The sequence below is a fragment of the Cervus canadensis genome, chromosome 4 (assembly GCF_019320065.1).
Source record: "Cervus canadensis isolate Bull #8, Minnesota chromosome 4, ASM1932006v1, whole genome shotgun sequence".
Taxonomy (NCBI): Eukaryota; Metazoa; Chordata; class Mammalia; order Artiodactyla; family Cervidae; genus Cervus; species Cervus canadensis.
In genome coordinates, this window is record NC_057389.1 from 2,724,772 (window position 1) to 2,751,918 (window position 27,147).

Genomic DNA, 27,147 nt, shown 5'->3' on the forward strand with positions numbered 1-27,147 from the left:
TTAAAAATTAATAAACTTAAGCCTTCAAACCGGACGCAGTCCTGAGTGTCTGTCCATAGGAAGACCCTTTAGCCTTAGTGAAACACGCAGGTAAGAGAAGTGCTGAAGAACCAACCGCTGGACTCGGGAGGAGGAGGAGGAGGAAACCAACTCTCTTCAGGGGCTTTCCTGTTCGTTTACTCATTTCTCTGAAATCCCTGGATGCCACCCTGATCAAAGTTCCATCACTTCCCAGAAGTCACAGATCTCAAACAGAAGACCTCAAGAAGTGAAACAAACTCTCTGATACACACCTGCACAAACCCCAGCAACAAGTGCCATAGTTTATAAACGGAGTGCACTGGAGTGTGGAGAAGCAGAAAAGATCATATTTTTCTATTTATTACTCTTAAGAGTCACCGATTTTAAAAACAAGAAAAAAAAAACTGGGGAACTAAGGTCAACTTTTATTAAATATATACTATGTTAACTCTTAAGAAAGTAGTAGTGATGTAAAGTGTTCTGGCATATTTTTATAGTTGTATTATATTTTCACAGTCAAAGTCAAAAAAAACAAAGAAGGCAGAAAAGTCTCTCTCTACCAGTGCCTTTTTTTTTTTTTTTTTTACCAGTGCCTTTCTATCAGATACTTAAAGACAGTCACACTTTGTCACTTGATAAATGTTACCTGGGCACAAAGATAAAACCTGAACTTCAATTTTACATTTTCCATCAATCTCAATCTCTGAACTTTCAAAAGGTAAAATTAATTCTTATATCATACGCTATACTAAAAATTGATAATTTGTTATACACAACCTGAGTCATTAATTCTCCAGATCCAAATATAAGACATTAATAGGCCATCTGCTTAAACACAATGTAGATGGTAAGCAGCCTGTGAAATCTGCTTATGGGAAGTGATGAAGAATTGCAGGAACACCTTAACACTGTTTCTCCTTTCCATTTGCTTGAATTCTTACATTACCTCAAAGCATATTCAGGGCATTAGGCCCCGGTCAACCTCTCATTCAGAGTAGAATTTTTATTAATTTTTCTAGCTGAGATTTATTAACCCTGAAAGAGACACACAAAAGCTACTGTTGCCCAAGGCTTCAAAGGAATTCCTCCCAGAAACAGAGGAAAGCCTTCTAAGGACTATATCCAGGGGGGAGAAACTGGAGCACCCAGAGTTGGGCTTACTTCCACCCGAGTCTGGCCAAGTGGTGGAAAACACAGACCTGTGGGAGGAGGGAAGAAGAATGAAAGCTAGAATAACCAGCACATAGACTGCTCTCAACTGAAGATAGTTTTAAAACATACCTTGTTTACATGATGGACCATGTAAGGTTCCATGTTAACTGGAAGAAACTAAAATGGACAATTCAGAGCAAATCAATCCCTTCCTAGAGAAACCATTTTACTAGACACCAAAAGTGGTTTACAGTGACTGACTACCTTAAAGAATTCAATACCCAAACTCATCAAAGAAATATAATTTAGTGCCACCTAGTTTCGCTGTTTGGTATTCTCATCAGATTAAGGTTTACACAGACATTAGAAGGAGTGAAAAAAATAAAAATCAACTCAAATGCTGGGATGCTATGCTGCATAATGGTTTCCATTGTAACATTTAGCTCTCAAGTGAGCTAGCAGATACTGCAGGAGAGGTACAGATCTCAAGCATTAAATGTCTCACAAAAAGGAGCACATTCAGGTCCAGAACTGAACCCACAGTATCTCTCAGGTATCCCTGTACAATGTGTATGTGTTTATGTGTGTAGTACTTGTGTGTGCATGCTCAGTCGAGTCCAACTCTTTTCGACCCCGTGGACTGTAGTCCGCCAGGCTCCAATGTCCATGGGATTCTTCAGGCAAGAATATTGGAGTGGGTTGTCATTTCCTCCTCCAGGGGATCTTCCTGACCCAGGGATTGAACCTGCATCTCCTGCATTGGCAGGTGTATTCTTTACACCTGGGAAACTCTATGCTTATACCATATGACCCAGAAATTGTACTTCTGGGCATTTTTCACAGAGAACTCAGGACATGTGTTCACACAAAAACTGTATGTGAATGTTTGTAATGTCCATAGCAGCTTTATTCAAAATAAACTATCCCAAACTGGAAACAATCCAGATGTCTTTCAACTGGATGGTTAAACAAACTATGCTCTGTCCATGGAATACTACTCGCTAGTAATAAGGAACAAAATAAAAATGAAAAGATAACACCATCAACGAAAAATTATAAGGAACAAACATGTAATAACCTGGATGTCTCTCCAGAGATTTACACTGAGTTGAAAAAGCCAATCCCCAAAGGTTGCACACTATGTGATTTCACTAGTCATTCTTGAAATGACAAAATTATAGAAATTGAGGAACAGATGAGTAGTTGCCAGGGGCTAGAAGGGGAAGGGATAGGAAGGAAGTGGTTGGGGCTATTAAAGGGCAATGTAAGGGGTACTCGTGGCAATGGGAATATTCTGTATCTTCACTATATCAAGATATCAATATCCAGCGTGTTACCCTAGAGTTTTGGAAGATGTTACCGCTGGAGGAAACTGTTAAAGGATACATGTTATCTCTTTGTATTATGACTTATACTTGCTTGTGACCCCACAATCATTTCAAAATCAACAAATTTTTTAAGAGCATCAAAGGAAAAAAAAAAAGAAGCAGCACATTCATTAGGGCTTCATATTAAAAATTCCTTTAAAAAAAAAGTCATACGCTAAGAAGCTACAGAGCAACATGCTCTATTTTCTACAAGGAAGCTGGGGCCTAAACAGTAGGCAAAGGATCACTAAGGGGCAGTATAGCTGAGAGCTTAGACTCCAAAGGCTGCCTGCTGAAACCTCAGCTTTTAGCTGGTGACTTTGGGCAAGTTACCCTCTTCATGCCTGAGCTTCCTCACCTACTAGATGGTGACTGTGTGAATGCAGCTTATCAAGTAAGACTAAAACACATAGGCTAGTATCAGACATACAAGGGTATAAGAATATTTATTCAGTCCACCTGCCTGGGGATTCAGTGGCTCTTCAAAACTAAATCAGCAAAGGTGTCTTTTGCACTGAAAACCCAGTATGAAAATCTAAGAAAGACAAACTTAAGTATAGAAAGTTCCACTTTCCAAATCCTCTCCCCCTGCACACAAAACAAAATACATAGAGGGCCTTCTCTTCCAGCAGTTACTGTCACTTTCCATTAAATGCTTTATGTTCTAAGCAGAACTTCAGTCCCTTGATGAGAACTAGGGCTGGATGCTAAAATATTAGAATTAACTTCACCTAAGACTTTCTAGAGACCAAATGAGTCACTCACTTCTTTAGAAATAGTCAAATGTCAAGGTTGCCAGAGAAGCCAACCTCAGATGTTTGCATAAATCATTTCCAAGTGATCTTCAAGTCAAACCCAAAGGATATTACTCAAGATAACATTCTGAGTAAGATCAGTTTTTATGGTTTTTCCTGTAATGGAGAAAATTCTAAAAGTGGGACTACTGGGGCGAAAATCACATTAAGTTAAGCCCCAAAATTATACAACATATTTTAGAAAGGCTTAAAACTCCAGGGTGTCACCGCTCCCCCCACTTTTTTAAAACTGTTTATCCAGTCTCATCAACAAGCACTGGACAAAGTCTAAACTGCGTATTTAACGATACCCCATAGTGCCCATCCCGCCGTATTTTCTCCATAATACTACCTAAAAGTGCAGAGCGCAAGGCGACTGCAGCCCTCAGAACAGACCCATTGCTGCGCATCACTACGCCATTACCAGGTAACAGGTCCTGCTCAGCTATTGGTTGGCACCACAGTGGGCCCCGCCCACTGGCAACCAACGGTCAATCAGAGCCCGTTAGTGGTCCTGCTCAGCCATTGGTTGGCACTGGTGGGCCCCGCTCACTGGCAACCAATGAGGGTTTCAGCCTATGGTTGTAGGGTGGAGGTCATCAGGTGGAGAGCGAGGCAAGAGGTGGCTCCTGGCCTCTTCCCCCCGCCCCCCTGACCTGTTCTCTGGCCTTGGGCAAGTGGATGAGCTGCGGGTCCCAGGGAACAGGCTGAGAGCTAGGTCCTGCCGGGCTCCAGAGCCCTCCCCAAAGTCACCGCTAGCCTTGGCCCAGGGCTTCCCGGGCAGCTCGGCTGGTAAAGATCCCGCCTGCAGTGCAGGAGTCCCCGGTTCGGCTCCCGGGTGGGGAAGCTCCCCTGGAGAAGGGATAGGCTACCCGCTTTGGTATGCTTGGGCTTCCCTGCTGGCTCAGGCAGTAAAGAATCCACCTGCAATGCAGGAGCCCTGGGTTTGATCCCTGGGTTGGGAAGATCCCCTGGAGGAGGGCCTGGCAACCCGCTCCAGTGTTCCTGCCTGGGGAGTCCCCACGGACAGAGGAGCCTGGAGGGCTACAGTCTAGGGGGTCACAGAGTGTTGGACATGACTGAGCGACTAAGCACAGCGCAGCACCCCTTGGCCCAGGCCTGGAGGCGGCGGTGACCCTCTCCTCCATCCCTGCCTCTGTAACCTGATGGCAGCGGCCGTCTGCACGGACACAGCCTGGGTCCCCGGCCCACTGTCCTGGCGGCCGGAGGAGCCGGCGGGCCAGCTGGGTCCGGGGCCGGCTCCTCAGCGATGACGGGGGCAGGGTCTGGGGCCCTGGCCCTGAGGGAGCCGCCGCTGAGACCGCCTCCTCTTAGCAGGGACCCTGACCTCGGGGGGAAAGTTGTGCCTCGGGATCTCACACCCCCCCCCCCTTTTTTTTTTGTCAAGACAGAGAATAATATTCGTTACATAGAAATTTACAGAAACATCCTTACCTGACCATGACTTGACTTCAAGAATAAAGGGTTGACACCAAGAAGTCTGCAACTAACCATGCCCCTCCCTCACCTTTTGCTTTTAAAAGGGCTTTCATGAAAGCTTTGAGTAATTTGGGGGCTCTTAAGACATGAGCCACCCATCTCCTTGTATGGCCCTTGTATGGCCTGCCTCTGTTCCAAACTCCAATGTTTTAGTGTTGTTTGGCCTCACTGTGCATCAGACACATAACTTGCATTTTCAATAGCAAAAGCAAACGCTTTTAAATTTTTGGATCCACGTTTACAATCAGATTATTAATATCATCTGCAAAGCATTTTGAGTGCTCTGTACTGATGACACCATTCACGATGGTGTCACATGGTCTGTTTTCACTTTCATAATAATTCGGGTAAAATTAGTCTAATTTCATTAAATTCAAGCCTTTTGCCCTAGTGTATCACCGGAAGAAAAGGCAAGAATATTCTTTCGTTATTTACACTGTCACACAAAAGATAAAAGAACAAAACAAAAAAACGCCAACTTGTTCACGTCCTACGTTTCTCTGCTGTTAAGGAGCTGATGTATCAGCTTGTCGGGGTTTTGGGTTCTTCAGGTTCATTCATTGCAAGGGATACTACACATTACCCAGTTTTACTAAAATTTCTAGATCTCACAGATCATTGGCAAATAACTTAAAACAAATCGCACAGGCGGCGCGGTATCTTCCCAAATAGGAACCTTCCGTTCGCTTATTTTTAGTAACTTTAAATAAAAAACTGAAGATGGGTCGTTTTCCCAGTTCCTTTGACAGGGTGACCGTGGCCCGGGACGGAGCGCCCCACAGCTTCCGGCTGGAGAATGACACGCGCTTCCCCAGGTTCTCCCGACTGTGCCCAACAAACCCGAGGTAACAGCTGAAGAATGACGACACCAAAATCAACCCTACAGCTTTTCATCCTGGAGGTCCGCAACACCAAATAAACTTTTATGTCTCCGGAGACAGTGGAGTTAGAAAACAAATAAAACACCCACATGGGGTCTGCTCGATGGGTTTCCGCGACCGAGGTCGCGCAGGGGGTCTGCGGCGGCTTAACCCTGTGCGGGCCGGGGGTCTCCCCAAACAGCTGTGAGGGGGCGCTGCACGCGAGCGAGCCGCACGCCGCGCCGGCGGCCCGGCCCGCAGGTGAGCGCCCCCGCAGGCCCGGGCCCCGGGGCGTGATCCCGCCACCGCAGGCCGCCCGCCCGGTACTTTGCTAACTCCGCGCGCCCCGGGAGGCGGCGGCTCCCCGGGTCGCGGCCACCGCCGTCCGAACGCCGCGGCGCCCGGGCGGGAGAAGGATCCGAGCCTCCCCCGTCCAGTTGGGCCTCGCCCTGCCCGAGCGCGGAGCCTCGGCGGAGCAGCGGGTAACTACGGGCCCCGCCCGCACCCTCCCGGAGCCCCACTCCCCGGGGCTCACCTGCGGGAAGGAGCCCTCGCGGCGCGGGTTCTTGGGGTAGTCCAAGTGACCCCGGTCCAGCATCAGGTAGAGCGAGAAGATCACCACGCAGAAGATAGCGCTGCCGAAAACGGTGAACTGCCGGCTCAACTTCATGTTTCCTCGATAGACCCGGCGACCGAGCACGGTCCCCGCTCGGAGCCGGCGGAGCGCGGACTCCAGGAAGCGGCGGCCGGAGGCTCCCGGCTCCTGGGCTCTCACCCTGCACGCGCTCCTCTCCGCCGCGGGCGCGGGTCCGGGCGGCGCTCCGCACCTCGTCTCCGGCGCCCCCACGCGCCCTCGGCCCTCGGCCCTCGGCCCGGCCCGCCGCCCTCCCCGCGGCGGGACGCCTCACGCCCGGAAGGGGCCCACTCGCCCTGGCCGCGGAGCTCCGCGCCGGCCGCCGGCGGGGCGCGCGGGGCAGGCGCAAGCAGGGTCGCCGCGCGGACTTGCTGCCGCTGTCGCGAGCACCGGGTCGGCAGGAAAAGTTTTCTCGAGCCGGGCCGGCGCGTTCTCTCCGCCCACGAGTGCGGTCACGGCGGCCCCGCGCCGAGGGAACGGGTCCGCGGAGCCGCGGGGAAGGAAATCAGGCGGGAGGGGCCGGGCCCCACAACTTACAGCCGGGACTGCCGGGCCCGCCCCGAGGCGCCGCCCCCGCCCGCCGGCGGAGCCCCTTCCTGCCGCTGCCGCCGCCGCCGCCGCCGCCGCCGCCGCCGCCGGGTCCGGGCGCGCCCGGCTCTGACAGGACTTTCCTCAGAGTGCGCGCCCGCCGGCCGGCCTCCCGCCCCCGCCGCCCCGGCCTCCGGGCTCTCGGGAACAGGGCAGCACCGGGGGGCGCTGGGGGCGGGCGGCGGCGGCGCGCGGGGGAGGGCGACGGGGCCAGGAGGGGAGCCTCCCCCGGAGAAGCCCGCTCCAGCCGCAGCCGCGAGTCCCCGCCCGCCCGCCCCGCACGCGCGGCGATGGCGGCGGCCGCCGCGAAAGGCAACGCCGGCTCTGCAGCGCCCCTCGGCGCCCGCGCGCCTGCCGCCGCGAGCCCGCAGAGACAGCGGCGGAGCAGCGCCGCGCGGTCAGTGGGCGCCCGCGGCCCCGGCGCCGAGGCGGCGTCAGGCCCCGCCCCCCTACGCGCGGGCGGGGGGCGGGCGCCCCGGCGGCCAATCAGCGCGCGCCGCCCGCCCGCGCCGGCCTCGGGAGCGCCGCGGCTGGAGGGCGGCCTCGCGGGAGGACCGACGCCGGGCCCCCGGGTCCGCCGCGCCCTTTGCCCGCCTCCCTTTCGTCGCCCCGGTCTCCTGACCTCGAGGCCCAGGCCTGCAGGGCCGTGGGCAGAAACTCGTGAGAAGGGGGCTGCGCGTTGTGCTCAGACTCAGCCTTGCCTCCGTTGCCTCCCTGACTTCTGGTCAAACCTGAGGACAGGAGCCCCCCGACAGGTATAGACACCCGGCCACAAAACCTGAGGGAAACCGGCCTGTGCCGGCGGTGTATCCATTGCGTCTCAGCTCAGCTCACCCTTTTTGGCTGCACTGGGAAAATGGATCTGGGCCTTGTGAAGTGAGCGTTCCTCTGCCAGCAGAGGCGGACGCCTTGTCCGTGGAGAAGGCTGAAGAGACGTTCCGGGAAGAATTGCGTTTTCTGCCAGGTTTTGGTGTATCGGCAGGCAGGCAGTGGCAGCATACCTTGCTCTTCCCGTATCGCGCTCCCGTGTTGCTCAGGGGCCAACGGTTAGCTAGCACTTCGCCAACTCTTTTTTTGTAGTTCAGTCAGTTCAGTCGCTCAGTCGTGTCCGACTCTTTGCGACCCCATGGACCGCAGCACGCCAGGCCTCGCTGTCCATCACCAACTCCCGGAGTTTACCCAAACTCACGTCTATCTAGTCAGTGATGCCATCCAAACATTTTTGTAGTAGAGGGGCTAAAAATAGACTCGACCTCCTGAATAACTTTCTGAGCACCCTGGAGGCAAGATACAAGATTCATAGCAAGCTCCAGAGGGCGGATTTTTCACGCGGAATAGCACCGCAGTGCTTTATCTGCCATGCAGTGGGCCAGGCCCTGCCCTCTCCAGTCAGGTCTGGGTCTTAGCCCGGGGAAGGACAGGGGGAGCTCATCTTTAACAACTCTGTCTCCTAACCCCAAGGTTATTTATAAGTCTGACTCCTTATAGCGGCTATTTCTGTATTTTCACTCATCTTACTAGTGAATCTCTCATTAGTCCAAAACCCTGTGGTAGTTAATAATTCTTTTTATTAAGCTTTTTTTATAGTCCCAAGAGATGGTTCAGTTTGATTGGACACCTGGGCTTGAGCTGGGTGCTGAATTCCTTGACAGAATCAAGAGGCTAGGACTTTGTGGTGCTGGGGGCATCTCAGTTAACCAGCCACCTGTGAACTTTGTGGTGCTGGACTACCAAGTGCCTTGGGGCCCCAAGTGGCAGTTACACTGGACTGTTATGGCTGTGAGGTAACTGTAAGGACTGTGGTGTGAGATGTATTCTTTTGAGTTCCTTTGAATGCTTAAAAAAAGAAATAATAAGCACAGTTCCAAGTTACCGTAGGAGATCCAGAGAGATTTTTGTCCAATTCTAAATGAAGCTCATTGATTGTAGCGACAAAATGATATTGCTGAAAATCAAACACATTTTCATTTTCATGTTACTGCATTACAACTTCTATCAAATTCACAGATATGCTAAGTTTCTCATGTAAAGGTTAGAGTACTATTAAATAACAGGATCCCAAAACTTGGAGTGGGTTAGACCCAGAGAAAATGGACAATCTTGAACCCACATGTTTCTCTGAGCCCCTCTCACTATGGGAGTAGGTTGCCCTCCAGTTTCTGAAGAGGTAGGCTTCCTCTGCTTGAAAATTCACCTGGGGCAGGTGCCTTGAAAGGAAATTCACATTCTCCTCAAAAACCATGGTAATCACCTTCTCCCACCAGTGTTGTCACAACTAAAATCAATTTACAGCAAGTTCCTGGGGGTATAGGTGTGCACTATGATAAGGAAGAAGTAACGTACAAGCAAAGGAATGACAAGACTTTGCTAATATATAGGCAAAAACCCGGAGAACATGTGTTTGTGTGAATTCTGAGGTGTTAGACCATGGATGATGGAATGTAATAGTATGCTGAGCCAAGTTTATTGATAGAGTTTTTATTATATATGTTAACTCATGTAGCTAGAGGTGGTTCTAATACTTTACTTGGTTGATTGATGGAAACTTAGACTCATTGGTTGCCTGAAGTTTGTGAGGTTGAAATGCCAAGCTTCCCTGGCATAATGTGCAGCAGGGAATCCAAAATTGAGGGAAATGTTACCCTAGACTTATTGCATGTAATCTGCATACCCATCCCCCAAAGGCCCAGAAGACACTCCCCTCACTGAAGAATTGAGAAATACATCCGTGAGAGGAAGACGTGCATCTCTGAAAATTTATGTGGGTGTTTCCCTCAGTAGGCTATGTATGACTATTCATGATGCCACTATTGAGGTGGACTCATTGATAATGATGGGGATAACAAAACCCCAAATTAGCACAGACTACCACTGATGCTGTGGCACATCTGCCTTATGAAAGGGCAGCAGGTGTGCACAGGCAATCAGAATGCCTTTGCCCACAGAGAGGCCCTGGGAAAAAGAAAGGCAACCTAAGAGAATGCTGTGTGTGCTCAGTCGCTTCAGTCTTGTCCAACTCTTTGCAGCTCCCTAGACTGTAGCCCACCGGGCTCCTCTGTCCATGGATTTTCCAGGCAAGAATACTGGAGTGGGTTGCCATACCCTCCTCCAGGGGACCTTCCCAATCCAGGGATTGAACCTTCTGCATTGCACATTTGGATTCTTTACCACCTAAGTCCTCAGAGAAACCCCCCTAAGAGAATACTACTTGATATTTACTAAGAAGAAAAGCTCTAAATCAGGTATCCAAAATCCAACCTGAGTCACCACAGTGGATTCTCTCAGTTTTTAGACCTATATCGATTCTCAGACCCAGAACCCCTTGATTGGAGGAGAGTCTGTGTACTCTTTAGGAATTACCTTGCACCATTGCCACAGTACATGTTGTAAATGATCCCTCAACCTTGTTCCCCCGAAATGTGTAGCCATATACTAGAGTGGTACTAGAGTGGTTCTGAGGTTTTCTGGATCTTGGATCTGAATTGATGCTAATTCCTGGGGACACACAACACCACTGTGACACTTCAACTAAAGCTGGACTTGATCTTGGTCAGTTGATAGATGAAGCCTTAACTCATATCCAGCTCACAGTTGGTCGTTAGATCACTTGATCCACACACCAACCAACTGTGTAATTATTTTGCGAGGTCTAGAATAGGTCATATCCCCATTTTGGCTTTCTTATCCATGGGATGAGGGTCATTAGAGTAGGAAGAGATAAGTGGTTGCTCCTGGAAATTTCACTCCCTTACAAGATACTAAAGCAATTAATACTGTTACCAGGTCTAAGCTCATGCTGCTTGCTTCACGACAAGCCAATAAATCAAGAGACAATGTGTTGAGACAAGGAATGGTGACTTTATCAGAAAGCCAGCAGACCTAGAGGATGGTGGATTAGTGGGAGTAGTGTCCCAGTAATTCTTGCCTGGATTTGGATGCTGGTTTCTTTTACAGAGCAAGAGGAGAAGATGAAAAGATAGAGTAAAAATGGAGGATACGTTTTTGCAAATATTTGTGAGTTCTGGCCAGATTCTGGAGGAGATATGTTAATTTCTACTTTCCTGCAGATCTTTACAGGTCAGGATGTTTCTTGTGAGTTAAAAAAGGTATTTTATCGTAAGATCAGTCAAGGGAAGCTGGGCTCCCTGAGATGGGCCATTATGTATACTTTAAGCTATAGGCAACATCCCTTAAGTAATTAACTTACAGCTAAAGTAATAGAATACAAAGTTTACAGTGAAAGAAATAGACCCAGTATAGAGTCAGCTTTGCTCTTCCCTGTTCAGTGTCACCAGAAAAGGCTTGGAAAAAAGCACGGGTGCTGATACCTATCTTATTCTCATTTAACTCACCAGTTTGGCCAGTGCAGAAGGAGATCTTAAAAATTGACTGTGGACTATTATAAACTTAGCCAGAAGGTAATTCTAATTGTGGCTGCTATCCTCAGGTGCAGTATTTTTACTGGAGCGAATCAACACAGTACCTGGTACTTGGTATAGCTACTGATGTGACCAATGCTATCTTCTCTATACTTATTTGTAAAAACCCCCAAAAGCTGGCTTTTACCTATCAGGGCCAACAGCACGTTCCTGAGTCCAGGCTTGAACTGCTCACTGCTCAATAGACCAATAAATCAAGAGACAAGTAATTAGAACAAGCAATAGTTACTTTATTCAGAAAGCCAGCAGATTTAGAAGATGGTGGATTAGCGTCCCAAAGAACCTCCTTTCTCTAGAATTCGGGCTTCTTTTACACTAAAATGGGAGGTGCAGTTGGTTATTGCAGACTTCTTGGTGTTAGAATCCTTTGTTCTTACAGCTGTCCATGTAGATCCTATCACAATATTCTTATAACACCCAAGAAGAAAATGTTATTCTCTGTTCTGCAACTTTTTATTTCTATGTGAATGGAAAAGTGTTATATTGTTAGTGATGAGAGTCTTGAAAATGGACTGTCTTATTTATTTCAAGCTATGGGCATCTTTCTCATAGCAAAAGCAATAGAATACAAAGGTTAAAGTAAAAGAAACAGATGAACTATCGAGCCAGATTGCTTCTTCCCTATTACAAGTATACCTCTCCATTCTCCTTACTCTAGCCTACGGAAACGTGATCATCTTGACATTCCATGAAACATCACACAGGTTCATTTTGGTGGTTCATAATGACAACAGTAGGGTGATTGGAGATGATAAGCAGGAAGCAGCAAGTATTTAATACACCTTCATAAGATCTATTTGAGCTAGAGGGCATCGGATAATCAAGAATGAGAGATAGCAACTCCAAAATGTTCCTGCCAAGACCCACACCTCAGGGGCGGGATGGCTTCTAGGATGGTACAAGCTGTATGAGGAAAAAGACATTGAGAGAGAAATCCAAGCAGATGGTGTTGGTTAGAAAGTATAGGGTTGGAAAAACCAGGGACGGGGTGCTGCAGACTTGGGTCCTACCACTCGTCTGGCTGTGGAAGGGAGGCGGCAGCACAGCTGGTAGAGGAAGATCACCTGAAGCGCCAGGAAGCTGAGAACTGGGGGAAGACTCAGTAACCTCTCAACTGTTACATGGAGAACACCTGGCCTGGTGTCTGAGGATGCTTTGGTAGCTGAATACCCATTCTTAACTTGGATCTAGACCCTTAGGCCTTAGGACACAGCTCCTTGGTCCTTAGATCTTACACTCAAGACTGTTGACCTTTTGGATGACTTCCACCAATGATGACAGAACAAGATTAATTTTCTGGACATTAATATGGCTGCCCCAGCTGAGATAATTCAGTCCCGTGTGCTCTCTGTTTACTAGCTAAGAGAAAATTCTCTTCTATGCTTTCCCCAGACTGTAGCTACTTCTCTGAATTTGACTGTTGTATCTATCACACTCTCCTGACCCTACTGCCAAATACTTAACAGATGTTCCTTTGGACACTGAAAAATCAAACCTTGACCCCCATGTCAACAAAACATTGTTGCTGGACTACAGACCTATCAGCAGAGTCTAGTTTACCTGGAGCAGTTCTTACTGTAAAGGCTAGGCTGGTTGGCTGTGATAGGCAGGTTGTTCTCAGCAGCACTGCACCCTGCTCTGCAGGAATAATTTAGGTTTAACCAAGGGCTTTGTCCATCACAAGGAACACTAAATTGACTTGCTCTGATACATGACTCAAAAACACTCCTAATACAGTCTATGCCCCTAGTAGGGGAGGCATGGCAACCCGCTCCAGTATTCCTGACTGGAGTATCCCAAGGACAGAGGAGCATGGCAGGCTACAGTCCGTAGAGTCACAAAGAGCCGGACTCGACTAAAGTGACTTAGCATGCATGCATACAGGGCACTACTTCTCAATGTGGACATCAGACATATACTTGCTTGACAAAAAACAGTATGAACTATCTAATGAAACTGGTTATAGACAACCACATCGCTCCTGACCAATCAAAGTACATTCAAATGCCAACACCATTGCTGCACTGAGATGAATAAATCAGGGCAGGTGGAGCAATGTATCTCCTACATTATAGTGGCTCTCTAAGGTCTGTCTCTGGCTTCCCAGGTGACTCAGTGAGTAAAGATTCTGTCTGCTAATGCAGGAGACACGGGCACAAGTTTGATCCCTGGATCAGGAAGATCCCCTGGAGGAGAGCACAGCAATCCACTCCAGTATTCATGGACAGAGGAGCCAGTCCATAAGGTCGCAGAGCATGAGACACAACTGAAGTGACTGAGCATGCATGCAAGGTCTGTTTTGGTAGTACTGAGACGTGCTTAGCTGGCTTAGCTCTGGTTGGGAGTCTGTTTGCAATTTAGCTTTCAAGTTGGTCTGATCATCCTGCCAGGAGTCAGAGTCTTGGTCACTCTCATCTGAAGTAGTCTAAGACAAATAGAAAATGTTTGGTCCAAGCCCCTGCAGTTAATCAGTAGAGTTAATTAGGTAATCTAATGGGTGGCCTAAATTCATGAAGATAGTAAATAATTCTTTCTTGGATGCGTGGAAAGTCAGGGTTGTAGTTACTAAGAAACAGCTCTGCTACCACTTGACTTCACATAGGTTTACGTAGACCAGACAGCCCAGTCTGACCAGGGTCTTGGTGGAACGCCCTGCAGTCCCTTCTCGGCCAGGGGAGATAAGCTTCTTGTGAGGAGCTGCCATAAAACCACTGCTCCTCCATCTCCCTCATCTCAGTTGATTGCTTTGATTCCTTCTAATTGCACCTTCCTGCAAATACAGCTCTAAGTTGTGTAAGTCTAGAAACTGCCTGGCCGTGGCTGAGACGGCTCTCGGTAGCAGACCTGCCATCGCTCCTGGCTCCGTCTCGGGTCCCCCAGGCCAGTGCCCTTCGGTGGGACTAGTGATGTGGGGGTGACTTGATGTGGGACTAGAGACATGGGGGTGATGCAGTATGGGACTAGAGATGTGTGGGATGACGCGATGTGGGACTAGAGATGTGTGGGATGACGCGATGTGGGACTAGAGATGTGTGGGATGACGCGATGTGGGACTAGAGATGTGTGGGATGACGCCATGTGGGACTAGAGACGTGGGGGTGACGCGATGTGGGACTAGAGACGTGGGGGTGACGCGATGTGGGACTAGAGACGTGGGGGTGACGCCATGTGGGACTAGAGATGTGTGGGATGACGCGATGTGGGACTAGAGACGTGGGGGTGACGCCATGTGGGACTAGAGACGTGGGGGTGACGTGATGTGGGACTAGAGATGTGGGGGTGACGCGATGCCCATACTGTTTTTGCTGTGCAAGTGATACACTGTCTGAGTCCAGTTCAGCCGGTGGTCACTTTAATGGCTGAATCTCTCAAGCTGCGGTAAGCCAACCTAGAAGCTTCAGCTGTGACCCTCGTGGCTGTCTTAGCTACTGCAGTGTTACTTAGCAGCGGCTCAGCCAGTCACTTAGAAGGGTAGGATTTCCCCCAATCTGAAGAGTGAATAAAGCCAGTATAACTCAGCGGAAAATACTCATGTGAAAAACTAGGGGTGAGCAGGGGGAAGTCTTTGATATATTGGGGCAACTAAAGGCCATAGGGGTGAAGTGGAGAGAGATTGAAGACACAGGAAAAAGACGAGTTAAGTAAAATATTGAGATAATAGAGAAGAAGGTACAGTGATGGGGATCATCAGTAGGGCTAGTAGAAAGGATCACTCCCAACAGGAAGCCACCCAAGAAGCCTCCTCTCCATTATTTTCTATCATGCACTCCTGCTATGTTCCGGTCTGTCTCTCACCACGTCTCCTGCCTTCTCTTATTATCATGACTTTTCCAATATCCCCTGTTTGTGAAATTTTTAAAATTTCAATCTCATACTGTTGCCTAAAATCCATCAGTAGTTTCCCAGTACCATCACATCTGATGCTAATCACAGTAGTATGGACCCTAGGTTCCTTCAAGTTCTGACCTCTGCCTTTATTTTTAATTAAAAAAAAAAAAAAAATGAATGCTATTTTCAAAGGTTACTTTCCATTTACAGTTACTTCAAAATGTTGCTTGTTCTCGGTGTTGTACAATACATCCTTGAGCTTATCTTACACCCAGTACTTTACACCTCCCACTCCCCCACCCTTTTGTTGCCCCCCCACACACGGATAACCATTAGTTTCTTCTCTGTATCTGTATCCTCTTTTCTGTTTTACTCACAAGTATGTTGTATTTTTTAGATTCCACGTATGAATGATGTCATACAGTAATTGTCTTTCTCTGTCTGACTTATTTCACTTAGCACAATGCCCTCCAAATCCATCCATGTTGCTGCAAATGGCAAAATTTCGTTCTTTTTTATGGCTGAGTACTATTTCATTTTGTGTGTGTGTGTGTGTGTGTGTGTAGCACATCTTCTTTATCCATTCATCTGTTGATAGACATTTATGTTACTTCCATACCTTGGCTGTTGTAAATAATGCTGCTGTGAGCATTGAGGTACATGTTTCTTTTGGAATTAGTATTTTGGGTTTTTTCTGGATATAAGCCCAGGAGTCTGACCTCTGACTTTCTATCCAGCCTTATCGCCTATCATACTTTCACATACAATCTTCACTCAAGTTATGTTGAACAACTTGTCTCTAATGGGCCAGGCAGACCAGTCTACTATGTATGGCTGTATATACCACACATTTAACATTTCCAAGAAGTGCCATGCATACTACTACTATTGTCAACCTGTATAGTTATTAGAACTATTTTCTGGAAGGTGGCAGTAAGCTGTCTTATTCCATTAAAGTTAATATGACAGTTTTGTGACAAATAGAAGTTAAGCACCACCTTGAAGAAAGGGTCAGTTTTATAAAAACTTGAACAAAGGTGTGCCTCAAATCCTTGTCTTAGTTCTTTTTGTTTAGAATGTCCTTCAGCCTTCTTGTCCACCAGCAAATTCCTACTCATTCCATGTAAGAAAACTCAAACACTATCTCTGTATCTCTTCAACTGTGACCAGGTATTTTTTAATAGCTACTTGTCTCATGGTCTGGAAATATGTGCATTCTTATCCCTCCTCTGAGTTGTCTAGTGGTGGGGTTTTCATATCCGTCTTTATTCACTTGACCCTGAGTGAACGCACGAGGTGTTCTGGATCAGAGGCAGATTCCTTATTACCCCGCAGTGAGGAGGAGCTGCATGCTAGCCTTTCCCAGCTTGCCCTGGGCCTTACCCCAGGACAAAGTGAAGAAAGCCAGTGGAGGTTTTCTTACATAAGTGCCCAGATACTCTGTAGACAAGGGACAGGGAAAAGTAATTTTTATCTGCTTATGAAGGTAAAGGGCTTAGTTGTCCCCCTCCCTTTCCTGAGAGGGTCTCCTTCTTAGCCCAGATGTCTTCAGCCTCAGGGCCTCATCCTAGCTGACATTTAAATAACTAGAGAGATGACCCTCCAGTCTCCCCAGCATGTTCAGAACCAGCCTAGGGTCCTTTCCCAGGAAATAATTTTTTGCTTTGGGGAAGATAAGAGAGGTTTTATGAACCCTTTGGATTATAGCAGCTACAAATCTAGCCCTTATACTATGAGAAAATGTATCTAGAAAAAGTGAAAGAAAACAGTCTCAATAGTGCATACATTTCTATGGCTTAGGAGGCTGGAACCTCATAGGAAAACAAAAAATAAAAAATGTGTGTGTGTGTGAGTCGCTCAGCTGTGCCCAACTCTTTGTGACCCCATGGACTGCAGCCAACCAGGCTCCTCCGTCCATAGGATTTCCCAGGCAAGGATACTGGAGTGGGTTGCCATTTACTTCTCCAGGGGATCTTCGTGACCCAGGGATCAAACCCGGGTCTCCTGCACTGCAGGCAGATTCTCTACCAACTGAGCTCTTCCTGTTTCCAGAAGCCTACATGAGGAAGGCCCCCTGTCATAAAGGCTTCTTCTGATTCCTTCTCCAGGACACACAGCTTTTGTCACTTTGAGAAAGTTACATAAATTCTCCAAAACACAATTTTCTAATGTATCACATTGAGATAATAATAGCTATTTTTCGGCATTTGCTGCAGGACTCAAGAGATAGCACATGACATGTTAGGAGAGCATTCCCCAGATGCCTTCCATTTCTCTGGGAAAGGGGAAAATGGAATCCACAAGAGCTGAATGGGGTAGAGAACGTCTGAAATCACCACCGTGGGAGGTGGAGAGTGGAGTTCACATAGATCATTGGACAACATTGGTTTCTTGTGGAGCAAATCTGCAATTTTCTCTCCCTGGCTTGATGCTGAAGGAAAGTGGACCCTGAGAAGGACACGCAAATGACCCTTTCTCCCAGGATTCAAGCGCAATGGTCATCAAGGCTGTTGCTTGGGGCTGTGAACATATATTCTGCCCTTTTCCTATTTTCCCTACCCATGTAAATACATGTTTGCAATGGAGGTTTATTAAAATGAGCACTCAATGACATCTTGAATAGGAAAAGACACTGGGTGAAGTTTCAAGAAGGACTAGCACCATGCTTCCGAAAATGAGAGGCTGTATATCCAAACAGAAGCCTCAGGTTACATTTGGTAATAACTGGAAAATACCTGTCTCACTCTGTCAGCTGCTTCTGTGATCTGCCTGAGGTCTTCAGTTGCCTAGATGCGTCATGGTTGAGGGAGTAGAGACAAAGTTCTTTGTTTCTGTTCGGTTGCCCAGTAGTGTCCGACTCTTTGCAACCCCGTGGGTTGCAGGGCGCCCAGGCCTCCCTGTCCCTCCCCATCTCCCAAAGCTTGCCCACGTTCGTGTCCATTGCATTGGTGATGCCATCCAGTCATCTTACCCAGTGACGCCCTCTCTTCCTTCTGCTCTCCCATGTACAAAGCTCTAGAACCTTAGAAAATGTTCACGATTGCACAGAACTGTAAAGGATGTGGGTTCAGCTGCTGCACTGCCTCTACCTGTTGAGGCACCCTGCTGAGGGTCCTGAGCATCCCAGGACACACCAAGATGCGGAGCCCAAACTAGCCTTCACTGCGGTCAGTTCTCAGAGCTGGCTTTGCAGCGAGCAACGCTCCCTGCAAACCAATCTCCCAAACAAAGAACTGGATTGCTTACCAAACACTGTGAAAGCAATTCAATACTTCTTGGCTGTGACAGAAAAGCACTGTATATGCGGCACCCAGCTGGATCCCTCCCCTGAGACCTCATGGGGTTTGGGTTAACATGCTAACGCCACTTTGACACACTCCTCTGTCTCTCCTACAGGCATATTCTGTTTTCTCTTGGCATCCATGAGACAGTAACAGGCTCCAGTCTCTTCACATGTCCTGAAACTACCCATCTACCTAAGAGTCTCAGCATTATTGGCATAACTCCACCTCCCTGTGCCTTTCCTGCCGTGGAAGGAAGTGGAGAGAAGGGAGGAGTCAAGTGACAATAAACTTCTGAGAAGGTAGGGAAAGGAGGAACACCTGTTTCTCATAGTCCTTCTCCTTGTTTGAAATTATATATTATTTTGTGTCCATCTCTCCCAGTAGAATGCAAGCTCCTCGAATTCAGGAACCTTTTGATTTACCACTGTACCTTAATGGGTGATGTCTTGGAATGTTGAGGCTTGACAAGTATTTGTTGAAATAATTAGCCAGTTATCTGAGCCCTGAACTACCAGTTGGGGTGAATCAGTAGTACTCATAATAGAAGTCTGCTCTTGAGCTGAGTTTAAACCTATTCATCTTGCCTCAGTGAATCAGTGCCAAATCTTCGTGTTCCTACAAGGTTTTTTAAAAAGTCCTTTAAAAGGAATTGCCCCCCAAATTATTTTATAATCACCTCAATCACTAAAGGACATCCAACATGGGGAAAGAAAGAAATGAACTCTACAAAGTGAGCAACAGTTTGGTGCTAGGTACTACGGTCATGAGTTTGAGTAAGCTCCGGGAGTTGGTGGTGAACAGGGAGGCCTGGCATGCTGCAATTCACGGGGTCGCAAAGAGTCGGACACTGCTGAGCGACTGAACTGAACTGAACTAAGGTCATAGATACTTTGCTTCTGTTGCTTCATTTAATTCTCATAACTCTACAAGATTAGTATACTGATATATATTATATATATATGTGTGTGTGTGTGTGCATATATATATGAATATATAGGAACTTAGACACAAAAAAAGTTATATAACTTGCTTTAGGATAGATAGCTACTAAATGGTATAGCTTTTTTTTTTTTCTGATTTCAAAACCCCTCCCCTATTTGCTATAGCATTGCGTAGAGTTATAATACTTTGCATCTTGTATTACAGTGAATAGACTTTCCAAAATAATATCTAGGATGTGTATCAGTCAGGATTTGGTGCAAGCAGATACAATTCTAAATGTTTTAAGCAGGGAGGTATTTAATAGAGGGTGCTTACAAAAATCCATGTCAGGGTTGAAGAAGTGAGTTAACAGACGAGGCCTGTGAGAATGAATAATTCCAGCACATACAGAGTTGACCTGTCAGTGGAGCTATTACTGCTGAGAATGACCGGAACATGGGGTTCAAGAACATCACCCTGTGATAGGAGGTGGAGTCAAAAAGCTACTGCCCTCATAGCTGCCATAAACTGCCTCTTATCTTCCAGGAGGCTGGGAGGTTGAGTAATGAACTATGGAACATTGCTCTAGAAGAAAGTTTCCATTAGCCTAGTTATAAGAAAAATACAGTCATAAGTGGTCAGGAGGCTTACCTCGACTTCCCTTGTGTTTTCTAAATCTTGCATGAGTATATTTAACTGACAGACCTAATTCATATCCATAACTCTTGGTACTAAAAGTCTGGGACGTGTTTTAAGCTTCCAGCCTCTGCATTATGAAAGCCTCCATAAGAGGACAGTGGACTGGACACTGAGTGGGCCACCCTGTAGTCCTTACCCCAGGCAGCATTTGGAGAAATGAAAATACTTCCACAGGGAGAATGGGTTAAAATGTTCAAAACTGTCTCTGGCCAGGAAAGCTTACATGATGTGATTATTTATTTGAACTCCAAACTCCTAACATGCTCTTAATGACTATGATTTATCCTGGGAAAATAGTCCCTGTGCATATTAAGGCCAATTACATATCTAAATGTACACATATCAGAAATGAGAAAATTATTTGCAATGTGGGATCATCACTTTCATTTTTCTATAGCCCTTTGTTTGCTGGCACTGTTATTGGCTTGAATTTTGAGAAGAGGAGGCTTATTTCCAGCAAGCCCCAGGCCTTTCTCTGGATTCTTCCTGGCTCCGACTTCTCATATGCCAACACAATACTCAAAGAGGAAGGGCTTAGCAGTTTAGTACTCTAAATCTTCAAAGACACTTAGCACATCCAAACATTTTTACATGGAGGCCCCAGAGAAGCAAAAAAATGTGCCCAGGATCTTACAGAGACTAGACCAGAAGCCAAGTTCTCTGGCTCCCTGTCCAAAGCTTTTTTTAATCACAACCTAACCAAGCCTTAGTTTTTTTTGTTTGTTTGTTTGTTTTTACTATTTATTTATTTGACTATGCCAGATCTCATGTGCAGCATGCCGGATCTTTAGCTGCAGCATGCAAGCTCTTAGTTGTGGCGTGTGGGATGGGGTTCCCTGACTAAGGATGGAACCCGGCCCTCTGCGTTGGGAGCTCAGAGTCTCAGCCACCTGAGCACCAGGGAAGTCTCTGTGTGCTTCTTAAACACAGTGATATTTAAGGACGGGGGGGGTGGGGGGGGGGGGGTCAGGTAGAAGGAGAAAGAGATTCCATTCATATCAAGCTTAACGCAGGTGAAATGAAGCTGTACTCTTAGGGTAGTATACTTAGATGTTTAATTATGAGGCAAAGCAAGCAAGTGTTAACCATTGTATCTGATTAGTGGTGGAGTGGGGAACTGTTACTGGAGAAAGGCACGTGCAGATTTCTAGGGTGTTGACAATGTCTCAGGAAACTCAGTTTTCTAGAACTTAAGCTTTTTTAAATCCCAGCATAATGTTTTTTGACTTTTTGGTCTTTAATAACACTTAGTTTTAGTACTTACTGTATGAAAGAGGCAGGCTAAGTGCTTCCCACAGATTATTTCATTTAACTCTCACAAGAACACTCTAGTAGAGGCACTATTATTATGCCCATTTTTATATCTGAGGAAACTGAGGTACAGTCCTTACTAATCTGTCCAAATCCCCAAAGTTAGGTAGCAGAGCTGCTGTTTGATTCACCTGGCCCCAGTGTCAGATGCTTCACTACTCGGCATTGCTAGCCACAAGAAATTTGATGGATGAGTCTAATTATGGACCCCTTTATTGTTATTATTTTACAGTCATAAAAGTTATAGTTATGAAAATCATATTGATAAGAGAAAAAATATAGGTGCAGAATTGTACACATGCATGCACACATGCACAGAACATGATTGCATCTATATTAAAAATATATATGCTTATGTATAGAAAGACCAGAATGTGAAACACTGTTAGGATGATGAAAATATAGGTATTTTTTTGCCTCTCTTCTCTGGTTTCCAAATTTATTTTAAAGTAGCCATATTAAATTTATAATGGGAAAATGTGCTATAAAATAAACTTCCCATTTACCTGAAACATAAAATTTCATTTCCACACTCTTCTTTCCTGCAGCTTTGTGTAATCTTTTAGAAGCCTCTTCTGTTCAATGAGTAACTTCATTACTAAATTGATGGCACCAGATCATTCTAGCTATGCAAATCACAGACCCACAGCCAGCTCAGGAAAAGGCAGATAAAAGATTACATTAAAAATTAAAGCAACGTGTGGCGATGTGGAGATAATGTGCGTACAATTATTTCTACATGTTTAATATTTATGCAATTACAAAGCCAGTCACGACAAATCTTAAATCTTGAGTCATATTCCTTTTGCCCTCTGATATTTTTGACCTTGAACCGAGACTGCCAAATATATCTAAAAAAAAAAAATGGCTGTGGAAGAAGCATTTCCTTTGGCCTATAAATGATAAATGTGTTTTTCTTAGAAAGTGATCTCATTTCTTCCTAGCCTTTCTTTGTTTATTTTCCGTGCCTGGTATTTTTTTAACTCTGTTACGTTCTGATCACCCTGGAAAGCGCTGGGCCTTCAGTCTTCCACAGTTTGGTTGTGTTGTTTTCTGGTGCTGCTGCTGCTGTGATGTGTTTTCTGTCAGAGGAAATTTACAGGCACATTAGCCTACTTGACAGGCACAGTGAGCCACTAGGCTCTCCTAAGGAGAAACCACTACGTGCTGTGATGAGGCTTTCTGCGTCTCTCCATCTCACCCTCCCTCTTACACCTTAGAACCCCACCACGACTCAAATAGAAATCCCTGCCACTGCTGCTTCGAGGTGTTGCCTCGGATCCTGGATTTAACTCTCTGGTTCCCGGTAACAGCTGTACATTGGTTCTGCATTTATTAATTCATGTCTGCAGCAATCTGACCCTAGCAGTTTGTGGAAAAAGCCCATGTCTTCACTCACAGCCATGTAGATACCAAGTCAGGAACGGGTGGGGAACGCTTTTGTTCCCATGATGTTATCACTGACACAGGCAGGGGAGAAAATCCAAGATCTCTTCAAACGGAAAGCAATATCATTGCATTTTATGGAAGGCATTTAGAGAGAATATGCTAAAACACTTCATTTACTTTCCTCAGTGTGTCATAGAAAAATGGTCAAGAAAAATCAATAAAACTTATTAAAAATTCAAAAACATAAATTGAGACATAAATGAGAGGGTAAACTGTTTCCTTGGCAGATTCCAAATAAATTAGACTATTACCCTACAGCCACTGGGAAACCAAATACCTGTGCATTTTTGGTTTCACATATTATGCTACCCCTCAGGGTGAAATTTGCTGAGATCAGTTCTGGTACTGCTGGATCTGGTTCAACAGGGTGTGAGCATTCAGACCCTGACTTCATGTGACTGTCTCTTCAGTTTAAAATTTTTCAGACCTTTTAAATAATTTTTGAAGAGTGATCTTATTTTGATAATATTCCCTTTATCCTTCGTATATTTGACCATAAGCATGTAACTGTGTAACCTATAGAAATTCTTTAGAAGGATGCTCCAAAGTCACATGTAAGTTTCTTGCTTGATTATCTGCCAAGAAGCAGAGATATTTACTAAGCCAATCCATCATACTGGTCTGAGATGCTCTATTTGTTGAACGAATAAATAAATGAACGAACTTTGTGTTATCCGGACACCAGGACTAGGTAGCTTCCTGGTGGATTTATTTTTTAGAAAATTTACTAGGAACATTCTTAGTTTGGCTTCCCTGGTGGCTCAGATGGTAAAGAATCTGCCTGCAGTGCGAGAGACCTGGGTTCAACCCCTGGGCTGGGAAGATTCCCTGGAGAAGGGAACAGCTTCTGGCAGTATTCTGGCCTGGAGAATTCCATGGACAGAGGAGACTGGTGGGGTACAGTCCATGGGGTCACAAAGAGTCAGACATGACTGAGCAACTAAGCAACAATAATGATATTCTTGATTTGGTCTTGTTCTAGTCAGTTCAAGTTTCTATAACAATATAGGCGAGATAGCTTATAAAGCGCAGAATCTATCACTCACAGATTTGGAGGCTGGATATTTGAGCTCAGCATGGTCGGGTGAGGGCCCTCTTCCAGGAGGCAAGCTTCTCACTGAGCCCCTGAGTGTCAGAAGGGGCTGTGGAGCTCTGTGGGATCTCTTCCTTTGGAGAACTAATCCTTTTCTTGAAGGCTCTAACCTCATGACTCAAGCACCTTCCAAAGGCCCAGTTCCTAGTCCATCACCTTTGGGGGGTTCAGTTCAGTTCAGTTCAGTAGCTCAGTCATGTCCAACTCTTTGCAACCCCATGAACTGCCGCACGCCAGGCCTCCCTGTCCATCACCAACTCCCAGAGTTTACTCAAACTCATGTCCATTGAGTCCATGATGCCATCCAACCATCACATCCTCTGTTGTCCCCTTCTCCTCCCACCTTCAATCTTTCCCAGCATCAGGGTCTTTTCAAATGAATCAGTTCTTCGCATCAGGTGGCCAAAGGATTGGTGTTTCGGCTTCAACATCAGTCCTTCCAATGAACACCCAGGACTGATTTCCTTTAGGATGGGCTGGTTGGATCTCCTTGCAGTCCAAGGGGCTCTCAAGAGTCTTCTCCAACACCACAGTTCAAAAGCATCAATTCTTCAGCGCTCAGCTTTCTTTATGGGCCAACTCTCACATCCATACATGACCACTAGAAAAACCATAGCCTTGATTAGACGGACTTTTGTTGGCAAAGTAATGTCTCTGCTTTTTAATATGCTGTCTAGGTTGGTCATAACTTTCCTTCCAAGGAGTAAGCGTCTTTTAATTTCATGGCTGCAGTCACCATCTGCAGTGATCTTGGAGCCAAATAAAATAAAGTCAGCCACTGTTTCCACTGTCTCCCCATCTATTTCCCATGAAGTGATGGGACCGGATGCCATTTTGTGAATGTTGAACTTTAAGTCAACTTTTTCACTTTCCTCTTTCACTATCATCAAGAGGCTCTTTAGTTCTTCTTCACTTTCTGCCATAAGGGTTAGGATATAAAAATATAAATTGCGTTGCAATGACGTGCTCGGGCCACTACAGCCCCCCCCCTCTCTCGGGCCGCGCTCTGAAGCAGCCCCTGCGGCCAGCTGCAGCTGTGTTCACACCTCTGTCCTGTCCCTCCACTGGGAAGACACAGCAGGTTCTTCAGCGCTGCTAGCCTGCTGGTCCCTGGAGAGGTGACTCCCTGCTCGGGCTCCCCAGGAGTGAGATGGGGGTCGCACACTCCTGCCTTTGGAGTGGTTCTTTCCTGGTCTGGTGCTCGGCAATGACAGTGGCTCTCCTCTTGGCCTTTTGTCCCTCTGTAATGACTGCAAGGGTAAAAAGAGGGACCTGGTTTTCCAGATTGTCAGGATGACTGGGATCTTTCCAGCTAGCTCAGAGCAATGGCAGCATGCACCATTAATCTCGCCCACCATCTGGAAAGTAAAGAATACCTGAAGAAGAGGAATTATTCATCCTCGCACAAAGAAAGCCAATATGGCAGTCACTGGACTTTATACATAGCCATTTTCCACCTAAACATCTTTAGAAATAGAACATTAATCCAGGGTGATTTGAGGAAGATTCTTTCTGAAACATGAGGCCAATTTAGGTAAAATCCGAGGTGTCTTTAAACTCTTTTTTTTTAACTGAAAAGGTTGTAAAATAATGATACATTTTCATGAATAATATAAATTTCTGTCTGCATCTAAACAGTGGGAGATTTCCTCTAATTTTAACACTGAAACATTTTCACAAATAATCATCAAATGCCTACTTTGTGCTAGGCAGGCACTATTGTAGATGCTGGAAATATAGATTAATGTGCATATAAATATTCAGTGTGAAGACTGTGTATAGATGCTGAGAATTCTTCAGGCTCTCTGATGAATCCATTCACATTTTTCTGTACCCACTCATACTTTAAAATGTAGTCAGGTGAGCTATCCAAATTGTGGGTTTCACTTGCCTCCCTGAGCCCCGAGGACTAAACCAAAAGCATTAAATGCCAGCTGCTTCATTGCCAACCCCAGCCTGGTGGATGCATTTTCACTGGGATGAAAGTGTCCAGGCGTAGAATTTTATCATCACCCCAAAGTCCTGAGGAGTTTTTCTTTCAGTCCCAAGAACTCTTTACTTGAAAGTCAGCACCCGGGTAGATTAATTGCCAAATGGTACCTTAAAACATGGAAATATTTGCCAGTCTGGAGGTCTTCACTCATAGCCATCTGGGGATTTGCTACAAAATGTATAGAGGGGGGAAATTACTCTTTTGGAAGCCTGGCTGTCAAAGAAAATCCAAACCCAGGAGCTTTTCTCCCAGGAACCCCTATGACATTTTATTCTTTAAATAAATCTTTTCTTCCTCTCCTTAGGTGCGAGATTGACATTTTAAGATCAATCATGCCTCTGCTTTGCAAGGTTGGTAGACTTAGAATAGGATAAATGGAAATTAAGCAAAATTTCCATTTTTTTGAATAAATATGATCAAAATAGCTATATTCTCACTCAGTGTAAGAGAAGGATGGTCTTCCCTCAGTGGTCATTCTCATTACTGTGGTTATCTCAAGACCTTTTGATGTCAAAATTTCCCCCTGTTTTCTCTAAAGGAACCATTCTGAACATCCACCTGCTGTTTGAATAGCCGCATAAAGCAAAAGACTCTCATTCTATGTTTTACTCCATCGTCACCAAGGATGCTTTAGTGTTCCTGACGCGGTCACGGGTGACCAGCTCTTCCAGCCCCTCATTATGGGACGTTTTAGCTGGTTACTAAAAGCTATGGTTGAATTCTTTCCTCCTGTTTATATTATTCAGCCATCCCTCTTCTTGTTCAAAATGATCTTGTTTCAGTTGGCTAGCTTGTCTGAAAATTTCAGTGTTTGTAACCAATTTACAGTGATATTTTAAATTATTGAGGCTCTTAGGCTGCTCAGTCAGTACACATTTATTGTGAGTCCACTAACTACCAGGCATTGGAGGGGGTGCTGGGTGCTAGTGAATTCCAGGGTGCATGCTGTGGTCAAAGGAGCAACCGGATGAGGGCAGGAGGTGCCATTCTAGAGACAGCCTTACCCTGACGTGTGTGGCCTGCGCAAGGCCATCAGCCTCTGGGATTTCAGCCTTCCCACATACAAAATAAGGGGTGGACAGAGCTTCTCTGACCTCAGACCCTAACATTTTATGGTTACTGCTGATCTCGTTCACTCATCACCCTGGAAACCCAGTAGCCTTCCAAAAGTGAGTGCTTTTATAAGCCTTCCCAAAAGGTCCTAATTCTAATCC

At 46.1% G+C, this 27,147-nt stretch overlaps 2 protein-coding genes across 2 annotated transcripts in view; one reads left to right on the forward strand and one right to left on the reverse strand.

Moving 5' to 3' along the window:
* Positions 1–6,497, reverse strand: part of MAN2A1 (mannosidase alpha class 2A member 1) — a 215,115-nt gene extending 208,618 nt beyond the window's left edge. The window contains exon 1 of the mRNA XM_043464497.1: positions 6,230–6,497. Within this exon, the coding sequence (XP_043320432.1) occupies positions 6,230–6,364 (135 nt within the window). The 5' untranslated portion in view covers positions 6,365–6,497. The remainder of the gene's footprint in view (positions 1–6,229) is intronic.
* A 709-nt stretch (positions 6,498–7,206) lies between these two features.
* LOC122439413 (translation initiation factor IF-2-like) lies at positions 7,207–13,558 on the forward strand. Its single transcript, XM_043464459.1, has 2 exons — positions 7,207–7,671; positions 13,500–13,558. Exons 1-2 carry the CDS (start codon positions 7,207–7,209, stop codon positions 13,518–13,520), a joined length of 486 nt encoding a protein of 161 aa, XP_043320394.1. The 3' UTR covers positions 13,521–13,558.
* Positions 13,559–27,147: the final 13,589 nt, after the last annotated feature.